The 9,870-nt window shown below is 53.8% G+C and overlaps 2 protein-coding genes across 5 annotated transcripts; both read left to right on the forward strand.

Annotated features, from left to right (window-relative positions):
• The first annotated feature begins 11 nt into the window (after positions 1-11).
• On the forward strand, positions 12-6,131 carry Ltb4r2 (leukotriene B4 receptor 2). 2 transcript variants are annotated; one of them, XM_004864087.4, is made up of 2 exons: positions 12-174; positions 2,655-6,131. In XM_004864087.4, the coding sequence occupies exon 2, from the start codon at positions 2,675-2,677 to the stop codon at positions 3,749-3,751; it is 1,077 nt and encodes a 358-aa protein (XP_004864144.1). In that variant the 5' UTR covers positions 12-174; positions 2,655-2,674; the 3' UTR covers positions 3,752-6,131. The 2 variants fall into 2 exon arrangements, with proteins under 2 accessions (XP_004864144.1, XP_087053157.1); XM_087197031.1 differs by lacking the exon at positions 12-174 and adding an exon at positions 2,158-2,253.
• Positions 40-9,181, forward strand: Ltb4r (leukotriene B4 receptor). Of its 3 annotated transcripts, none has more exons than XM_013065303.3 (2): positions 40-174; positions 7,851-9,181. In XM_013065303.3, the coding sequence occupies exon 2, from the start codon at positions 7,860-7,862 to the stop codon at positions 8,904-8,906; it is 1,047 nt and encodes a 348-aa protein (XP_012920757.1). In that variant the 5' UTR covers positions 40-174; positions 7,851-7,859; the 3' UTR covers positions 8,907-9,181. The 3 variants fall into 3 exon arrangements, with proteins under 3 accessions (XP_012920757.1, XP_087053158.1, XP_004864145.1); XM_087197032.1 differs by lacking the exon at positions 40-174 and adding an exon at positions 2,160-2,253; XM_004864088.3 differs by lacking the exon at positions 40-174 and adding an exon at positions 6,299-7,041.
• The last annotated feature ends 689 nt before the right edge of the window (positions 9,182-9,870 follow it).

Genomic DNA, 9,870 nt, shown 5'->3' on the forward strand with positions numbered 1-9,870 from the left:
AGGAATTATATGAAAAAATTAGAATGTGGCTTCTGGTGTTTTTATTTCTGTGGAGGGAACTTTGGTTTTTCTTTTTCGGAGGGAATTTTATAGGATCTGTTTCTGGCTCCCAGCCTCCCAGAAGCTGCATTGTGAGTGATCTGCACTATTTTTGTGCCACCTACTGGAAAAACGGTAAGCTGCAGCTTTTGGAAAAGGTTGTGCCCAGGGTGAGAAACTGGCTAAGTGTGGCAAATAGGGTGGCAGCTTGAGTGAGGCCTAGAGAAGGTGAGTGTGAGGCAGTGTGTCTGGGAGTGGTGTGAGGAGAGGATGGATCCTGATCTGTGGATCTGTCTGCAACTGTAGCCTTCCTGCCTACCTGCTCCTTCCTCCTTGGTTGGAGAGGGTCTGGCTCAACATTTCTCTGGTTTCACTTGCCAGAACTGCATGCTCAGTGACATTGTAATAGTCACCTTTTCTCTTACCCTTTTTCCTTTTTCCAATAAACGAACATGAATAAGATGTGAGTGGGACAGGAGGTGTCCTTTGGTACCCTGCATTCCATCTCTGTCGTCAGTGGCCGCAGTGAAGCTCAGAATCGGAGTGCACTCCTCAAATGAGCACCATCTGAGCTTCCCTGTACAGGAGGCATAAGACTCCCCGCCCCCAGCTTCCCTAGCCTGCTTTCTGTGTGCTGACCAAGAAACACAGACTACCTCGACCATCCTGTGATCCAGGCAGCTGCATTTCTCATGCAGGCTTGAGCCCAGCTGGGGCCTTGAGTGCTTCTGGCATTGATAAAGATGTTTATGATATTGGGCAAAAACACTGAAAGAAACTAGACCCAGCCCCGACCCAGATTTCTTAAACCCTCACAAAAACTGTGGCAAGAGGTAGGTAGAATGTATCTTCCTCTCCCTGTGTGTCACGAGGATACAGTGCTGCCCATACTATAAGGATGGAAATATTTTGGACTAATCATCCAGGTGTTGATAGCTTTTTTCTTCGGAATCCCAGCGGATGCCATCTTGAGCTGTCTGGGATGTTCCCTTGTGGGAACTGTCCTACCACTACTCTTGGGACAATGCAGTTATGAGTTTGGCCCATATGGGAGATGCTTTGATGGAAGCTGTGGCAGCTCACTCAGACCCTTAAAATACAGGCATCAGGGGGCAGTCCCCAAACAACGGGAATTCTGTACATTTCTCAGAGGTATCCAGTGCCTACCAACGGAACACACTAACACTCTTCTTGGCTTTCCTCTCCTATCTTACCCTGTCTTCTTCCTGAGGTGACCCCCCCCAATACAGGAGTACCTGTACCTTTATTTCAGCCTCTGCTTTAGAGGAACACAAACTAAGACAATGGCGCTGGTATTCTTGTTCCCAGGGAATCCCAGTTGTGGCCATCAATTGGACAGAGGCCCTTCTTTCCACCACTCTACCTGCCAGGTCTCTTTCAAGTATCTTCATTTCCAAGCTTTGTCTGACCTCTCCAAGAAGAGAGGCTTCTTTTCAGTATGTTTCTACCACTGCACCCTTTCCTGTCTTGTACCCTGGTATAGCCTCATCACATGGGCCTCTCATGCTTGTGTTATGACTCCCCAACAAGGTCAAGAGCTCTTTATAACTCTGAAGTCCCTGTTTCCTCCAGGCCCTAGAACCATGCCTTAAAAGTTGTCACTAAGAACCTAATGAGAGCCTGGAGAGTGGAGGGTAGATGGCAGGGCCCAAAGCAAGAGATGGGAGAGGGTGAGCTGGGAACTGAGGAAATAAAGAGGCTCTGCAGGATCACAAGGCTGAAAACAGGCAAAGAGAGACCAGCTGGAAGAGTGAGTTGTTTGGGTCAATCTCTGTGCCAAGCACTGGCCAGGGAGGCCAGAGAACACAAGTGCTGCAGAAGGTGGACTGGAAGGAGGGGCCGGAGAGGGAGGAGTGATGGGAGCGAAGCAGGGCCTAGGATCAGGCTTCAGCAGAGTGCTCTTACTCCCCTTCTTCTCCAGGGCACCTATCTGCACCCCTTCAGCTTTGTCCTGTTTTCTAGGGAGGCAGGTTCCCACAGGCCTAGGCCTGTTAGTGATGGGAAGGAATAACACGCAGGAAGGGCCCCAGGAAAGGGCCAGGATAAGCCCCATCTTGTCCCTCCCTATTCTCACCTCACCCTCTGCGAATGTGAAAGTCACAGGACAGGAGCAGGAGCCTCACCCACTGCGGCTTCACCATTCACCTTTCCCAGGCCTCTTGCAGATCCCCAACCTTGCCTGTTCCCTGCTGAGTAAGTAGGTCTGCCTGTGCGCCTTTGCAGCCCACTGCCCACTTTTGCCCTGAGGTATAAGAAATGGGGCTGGACCAAGAGGAAGGGGCCAGGCTAGAGGGGTAGAGGTGAACATAATGAGATCCTGGAGTGAGGACTGTGGCTCTGGGTACCACTGAGCTCTGGGAAGGTGCTAGGAGGGGAGTAGGTCAGATGACTGGGAGCAGCTGATCTGGGTTCTAAGAAAGTCGTGTTTGAATTGGGGCTCAGGGTCCTCGAGGAAGTCAAGGCTCCCAGAGCAAGGGGAGCAGGTTACAGGGAAGTGGAGGGAGGTGCGAGGAGATGCACAGTGCCTTCTCGCCTAGCACCCTTAGTATAGGGCCTTGGCCCCACCCCTCAGCGCCCTCTATGGCCCCTTCCAGCCCCCTGTAGGAGATGAAGAATGACGGTCTGCTACAGTCCCCCGGGGAACGAGACGCTGCTGAGCTCCAAGGCTTCGCGGGCCACAGGCACTGCCTTCCTGCTGCTGGCCGCGCTGCTAGGACTGCCCGGAAATGGCTTTGTGGTGTGGAGCTTGGCAGGCTGGCGGCCCGCCCAGGGACGGCCACTGGCTGCAACGCTCGTGCTGCACCTGGCGCTGGCTGACGGCGCGGTGCTGTTGCTTACACCGCTCTTCGTGGCCTTCCTGGTCGGGCAGACCTGGCCGCTGGGCCAGGCAGGCTGCAAGGCGGTGTACTACGTGTGCGCCCTCAGTATGTACGCCAGCGTGCTGCTCACCAGCCTGCTCAGCCTGCAGCGCTGCCTCGCAGTCACCCGCCCCTTCCTGGCGCCCCGGCTGCGCAGCCCGGCCCTGGCCCGCCACCTGCTGCTGGCAGTGTGGCTGGCCGCCCTGCTGCTCGCCGTCCCGGCCGCTGTCTACCGCCACCTCTGGGGTGACCGCGTGTGCCAGCTGTGCCACCCGTCGCCGGCCCACGCCGCCGCACACCTGGGCCTGGAGACTCTGACCGCCTTCGTGCTTCCTTTTGGGCTGATGCTGGTCTGCTACAGTGTGACTCTGGCGCGGGTGTGGGGCGCCCGCTGGGGCTCCCGGAGGCACGGCGCGCGGGTGGGCCGGCTGGTGAGCGCCATCGTGCTGGCCTTCGGCTTGCTCTGGGCCCCCTACCACGCAGTCAACCTGCTGCAAGCGGTGGCCGTACTCGCTCCACCCGAAGGGGCCTTGGCGAGGCTGGGTGGGGCCGGACAGGCAGTCCGAGCTGGAACCACGGCCTTGGCCTTCTTCAGCTCCAGCGTCAACCCGGTGCTCTACGTCTTCACCGCTGGGGATCTGCTGCCTCGGGCTGGTCCTCGTTTCCTCATGCGGCTCTTCGAGGGTTCCTGGGAAGCCCGAGGGGGCAGCCGCTCTAGGGAAGGCACCATGGAGCTCCGAACTACTCCTCGGCTAAAAGTAGTGGGGCAGGTTGGAGGCAATGGAGACCCCGGGGGCGGGCTGAAGAGGGGCAGTCAAGAATGGGATCCTTGACACTAAACCCCCGCACGGGCTGGGCCTGCTCTTCCCTGAAACTTCCCATGCCCCCTGAAATTCACCACTCTGGGGCTTTTGGGGACCCTTCTCTGAACACAGTTTGGATTTGGCAGAGCAGGATTATTACACACTTGGGGCAGGCCCAGATTCCTCCAGACTGAGGGGTTGTGAGGGTGGGGATGGCCCATGTTAAAAATATCATGTGCTTGGAGGTTGGCGTGGACTCATGTGCCAGCATTGCTCACCTGTTGCCAGTAGCTGTTGCGAAATATACTGGAAGCCATAGGATGATGGCTTAAGTGTGCTCCCTTTGGTGGTTCATCAAGCTTGAATTGCATGGACGCCACCTGCTTCCCAGCTGGTCCAGTCCAGGGAGGGACAGTGTGGCCAGCCTTCAGTGGCATCCTGCCCTGTCCTCCTCAGTCTGGGTGGCCTGGCTCCCCTAGGCTTATCCATGGAACCCCTCTGGAAATAAAGGGAGAAAGAGGAAGGAAAGGTATGGGAGTTTAGATGGAGATAAAGATGAGATCCATTCTTTGGGGGCTGGGGGAAGAAACTGGTCTGAAAGGGGAAGGTAAATCAATGGGCTTTGAAAAGAAGTGTTCCTGCCGCTCTTGTGGTTGGTACAGTTGGAGAGGCACACAAGGACAGTGATGCAGGGGCCTGGGAGTCAAAGACTTACCTGACCACCTGACCGCCCCACCCAGGGCAGTCTTGAAAAGGTGCTCAGGAGCCAGCTCTGGCTCAGCCAGAGGAAGTTTAAGGGTTGAGAGTGAGGGGAGCATGATGAATGGCCAGATTATTTGGAAAAAAGTATTTCTCAGGAAGGTACACTTCTCCTTTCTCTCTTTGCTGAGTCTTGCTACCTCCCAGGACTGCTCACTTTTCCTAACCCCTTCTCTAATACTTCTCAGTCCCCACCTTTTGAAATTTCTCTATTGGTAGGTCTAAAAACTGTTCTGGATCCTGATACTTTTGATTTTGGGAGTATATTATGGGAATCTTTTCAGGGGACATTCACAGGCACACATATAACCAACCCATCCCAGTTAGCCCAGAACTTTCTCAGTTTTAGCACTGAAAGTCCCTTGTCTCAGTCATCAGCCCCCCAGTAAACTGAGATAGTTGGTCACCTGGGTGGTTACTCTGACCATCACCCCAGGGTCTGCTTTAAGTGACTGTTAAACTGTTTATAACCTCCAGGCAAAAGTGAAGAGAGCAAAGGAAATCTAGAACTCAGGGTCATGCCAGGGCCACCAAAACTGAGGTCGGAGGGGTTCTGATCTGGGACACCAGGGAGTATTCTTAGACTGCCTCTTACTTGATGGGGGAAGAAAGGCCCTTTAGGGAGATGAGGTGGGGGGAAGCTTGAGAGAGGAGGCAAAACCACCCAGTTTCTAAAGGGGCTTCAAGTTGCTCCTGGAGCTCTGAGCTGGAAGTTTCTATCACCAAACGTAGGTTTCTTCCTGTCCTGTTACTCAGAGCAAAGGTTCACTGACTTCCTCTGTTACATATTCCCCAGCTTACACACCCTGTGTGGTCAGAAAATCCTTCCTCAACCAGCCTTCAGTTCTTGCTGCGGTTTCAGCCCACTTGTTTTCATCATATCCTCCGCCTGACAGTTACTGGGTCAACTCTGCTCTGGCTTTTCTCAACCCAGAGCAAGTGGGGCAGCTGGAAAATGTAAGGGACTTCAATGGCCACCATTACACCCTGCATCTTTCCTGTGAAGTGGCAGGGTTGAAAGAGAAGCAGGAAGGCTTGTGGTAGACTGAAGGAAGGGATTCTTAGTTCTTAGCTTCCACAGGAGACTTCAAGGAAAAAAGGCATCCTTCCACTCAGGGAGAGAGAGGAGTGACACTTTGGTGCTGTTTTTTTTTTTTTTTTTTCCACATCCCTGGATTCTTGGTATGAGGCATCACTGTCCCTGTGTCCTCACTTCTGCTCATGCTCAGCTCAGCCTCTATTTCCTTTGCCTGTCAAAGGGACACCTGGAGCACCTAAGGCTGTGGGAATGTAGGATTGTTATGGTTTGTGTTTAGCTGTCCCCGCCTCCCCCGCAAAGCCTCATGCAGAGGAGGTGGGACTTTCTTTTTCAGAGGTAGTTGAATCTGGAATGTGTGATGCTGAGGTTAAGGGCGTATGATTACTAAACCTCTACACGTGAGGGACTGGTTTGGCACGCCTTAATCCCAGTAGTTCTAATAAGACAAAAGGGGCAGAAAGATGCTGTTAAACCCTCTTGTTGTCTTTGCTACCTTGTGTGTGCATGTAGTTTCTCCTCTGGGATGTCTGTTTGCCATCCCTGTCTTGGAGTCAGCTGAATACCGGCTGAAACCTCTGAACTGTGAGCCAAATAAACCTCTTCCCCCTTTAACTCTGGGTGTCGGGTATTTTGTCTCAGCAATGAGAGAAAAGTAACCAACACAAGGATGCTGATCTGCTTGCCCACCACTCAGTGCCTAAATCCAAACTCAGCAGGGTAGCCACATGGGCAAATGCAGTGTGAGTGGTTGCGAGAAGAGGAAGAACTTGGTATTCTGTGTGATACCACAGCCATTTAGACACTGGCTTCTACCAAAGAGAATGGAGAATTGGTTGATTTGGAGTAGAATCATCCTTTTAAGTGAAGGGAGGGAGGGGAGGTGCTAGAAGATGCCCTCCACCGCCTGCAACCCTGACAGTGGCTTGAACTGAAGCCAAGAATAAGGTGCTCTCCCCTTTGGTTTACTGGCATGCTCTCTTTAAATCATGATGTTATCTACCCTGTGCCCAGACCCAGAACCTAGTCACAGCGTCAGCTCACACTTCTCACTAATCTGAAGATCTATAGTATACACACATTTCTATGTGAAATATAAAGAAAAAATACTTGTGGATACCAGAATTCTGGCCTCTCATTGTGAGCCTGTTACTCCCTCCAGTTTCCTTCCCTCGTTCTCCTACAATACAATTCATTGCTTTGTTAATCTCTCCAGTCTGGACCTGTATCTTGAGATCACGCCCCGCCAGCTCACTCTCCACACCGCTCTTTCCTCTCATTGCCCCTTCCAGGGCTCTTCTCATCCCCTCCTAGTGAAGGGAGGGTTAGGGTTTCAGCCCCACCCTCAGGAAGATGCACCTTCCCCCTCCCCTGCTCTGTGGTACTTCCTCTCTGGCGGACTTAGCTGACAGCACCCAGACCCAGGGCCAAGCCCCTGGCACTGGGACAGATCTAGGGATCAGCTACCTTGTCCTGACCCTGGGATTGGCACCAGCTTCCAACCAGTATCTGGCAAAACTTGTATGTAAGTACCCTAGGAGGAGGGACGGTGGTGGTGGTGGTGGTGGTGGGAGACCGGGTGGAGCTATGAAAGAAGGTGCCAAGGAATCTCCAAAGAAAACCTGGCCACTATAAAAGGAGCTGGGAGGATTTGCCTTCAAAGCTTGTCCAGTAATGTTTCCCAACCGCTTTAACCCCGGTCTATCCTGGTATCCCTGGGGAGAGTGGGTAGGTGACCGGTAGAAGTCAATGGGACTGAGGGACTAAAGACTGGGCCAGGGACAGAGGAGCTAACCTTTCACAGGGTGTCCCTTCAGTGAGGAAAGTCTCCCAGTTTGATTCTGGATTTGAGGGCCCTTTCCTAAGGGAAGGAGGCTGGAAAGGTCTGGAAATGTTGCTCCTGCTGCTGCTGCTGCCGCTGCCGCCGCTGTATATTTTGCAATTAGGTCTGTGGGCAGAAACATGGCCCAGTTAGGAAACTATTTTTCTATTCCCCTGCTGCGAATAGAACCAAGGTCTTGGAATTGAACAACATGCCCATCCTTTTCTTGTTTCTTATTTTGAGACAGGGTCTCACTAAGTTAGTTACCTAGGCTGGGCATTAACTTGTGATCTTCCCTGCACCTCTGCCTCCCAGAGGGCTGGCCTTACAGGCATGTGCCACCACACCAGGCACAGCTCGCACTGAGAAGGGTCAGTTGGCAGTGATGGGAAATGTGTTATGGAGGGCACTCTTATGCTGCTGATCTCAGAGACAGACCAGACTACTCAGGCTAGGAGTGCCCTGGGCTTCGGCTTCCTACCCTCATACATGTGTCCACCCTCACTCTCCAGGTCCTTGTGATGAACACGAACACTACAACTCTTGCAGCCCCCCCCTCTCGAGGTAACACCTTCATACCTCTGTTGTCTATGATCCTTTTGTCCATGTCGCTGGCTGTGGGGCTTCCCGGCAACACCTTTGTGGTGTGGAGCATCCTGAAAAGGATGCGGAAGCGGTCAGTCACTGCCCTGATGGTGTTGAACTTGGCCCTGGCTGACTTGGCCGTATTGCTCACCGCTCCCTTTTTCCTGCACTTCCTGGCCCAGCGCACGTGGAGTTTTAAACTGGCTGGCTGCCGCCTGTGCCACTATATCTGTGGAGTCAGCATGTATGCCAGTGTCCTGCTCATCACGGCCATGAGTCTGGACCGTTCCCTGGCAGTGGCCAGTCCCTTTCTGTCCCAGAAGATGCGCACCAAGGCGGCGGCCCGGTGGCTGCTGGCAGGCATCTGGGTGGCTTCCTTCCTGCTGGCCACGCCAGTCCTCGTGTTCCGCACGGTGATGAGGGTGTCCAAGGAGACCATAGTCTGCAAGGCAGAGTACCCCAGCGAAAGGCACAGGGCCTTTCATCTGTTCTTCGAGGCCTTCACGGGATTCGTGGTGCCCTTCCTGGTAGTGGTGGGCAGCTACTCTGACATCAGCCGTCGGCTGCAGGCGCGGCGCTTCCGCCGCAGCCGCCGCACCGGCCGCCTGGTGGTGCTCATCATCGTGGCCTTCGCGGCTTTCTGGCTGCCCTACCACGTGGTGAATCTGGTCGAGGGGAGCCGCGCGCTGGCCAGGACGCTAGCCCAGTCCCGCCAACAGCTGCAGAACGCCCGCTACGTGTGCATCGCTCTGGCCTTCCTGAGCAGCAGCGTGAACCCGCTATTGTACGCATGCGCCGGCGGCAGCCTGCTGCGCTCGGCAGGCTTGGGCTTCGTCGCCAAGATGCTGGAGGCCACTGGCTCAGAAACGTTCAGCACCCGCCGCGGGGGCACCCTAGGCAAGACTGTGAAGAGTGCCCCTGAGCCTCCGGAGACTGGCACCGCTGAAAGCCTCGACCCTCTCAAGCAAAGCGAATCGAGCTAGGCCTAGTGGAAGGATCCTCGCTTTCCTCCTGGAGGAATGCCCCATGCTTTTGGACCCAATTCTGTACTCGGAGAACAGGCGTGGGGGGTGGGGTGGAGAGGCAGAAGAGGGAGGGGTGGGGCAAGTGAGGGGAAACAGGGAGAGAGAGAGAGAGAGAGAGAGAGAGAGAGAGAGAGAGAGAGAGAGAGAGAGAGAGAGAGAGAGAGAGAGAGAGAAATATTTTCTGGCCTGGTTGCCACCTCAGGCAGCTTTTCAATTAAAAGTGTTAAACTGGTCAACTCTGAGTGGGTCATGTGTGCTGTGCGGCATTGGCCTGGTAGGGTTGAGAGGGACAGTCTTTAGTTTGCCATGATGTACAATTTCTGAAGAATCACAAAGGTAGGCAGAGACTCCCACCTCCACCCCCACCCCAGGTGATTGGGAGGTAGGTGCTCTTTGCAGATTCCACTTGGAAAAAGTCTACGGGCTCCTATAGGTGTCTTCAGTTGTCAAGAAAGACCAGACATGTGGGCTCATTACTACAGATTCATGTCCCAGGAGACCTGAGAAGATAGCACTACTGTGAATTGTCCTCCCTGATGCCCGCAGTAAGTACCCGTTAGATGACTCCAGCTTCCTGCCTATGATTTTCCTTGTCTCAGCAGCAGTGATGGTGAACCTTTCAGAGCTTTCAGTGACACAGACAGCCCGCTGTGACAGCGTGCCATAGGTTCACCACCACTGCTCTAGGGGATTTCCTTTCCTTTCCTTTCTCCATCTCCCATGGAGGTCTCACAGAATACCCAAGTCATCAGAAGTTATCTCCTAGAATTGTGGACATCAGCATCTGCCAACCCTCACCACACATCCTAGCACAGGCTGGGACTGAGGGTCTTTTGTGGCCAGGGTAACCCCCAGGAAACAGATTCCTGAAAGTGAGGGGGATGAGCCATTCATTCCTAGGTGTGTCTTGTCTCAGAGAATC

The sequence above is a fragment of the Heterocephalus glaber genome, unplaced genomic scaffold (assembly GCF_053883595.1).
Source record: "Heterocephalus glaber isolate CG9 unplaced genomic scaffold, H.glaber_assembly_v1.0 deba00001662, whole genome shotgun sequence".
NCBI classification, from domain to species: Eukaryota; Metazoa; Chordata; class Mammalia; order Rodentia; family Bathyergidae; genus Heterocephalus; species Heterocephalus glaber.

What these genes read in the sequence shown, in the direction of transcription:
- Ltb4r2 (XM_004864087.4), top strand. Translation starts at nt 2,675, where the DNA reads ATGACGGTCTGCTACAGTCCCCCGGGGAACGAGACGCTGCTGAGCTCC.
- Ltb4r (XM_013065303.3), top strand. Translation starts at nt 7,860, where the DNA reads ATGAACACGAACACTACAACTCTTGCAGCCCCCCCCTCTCGAGGTAAC.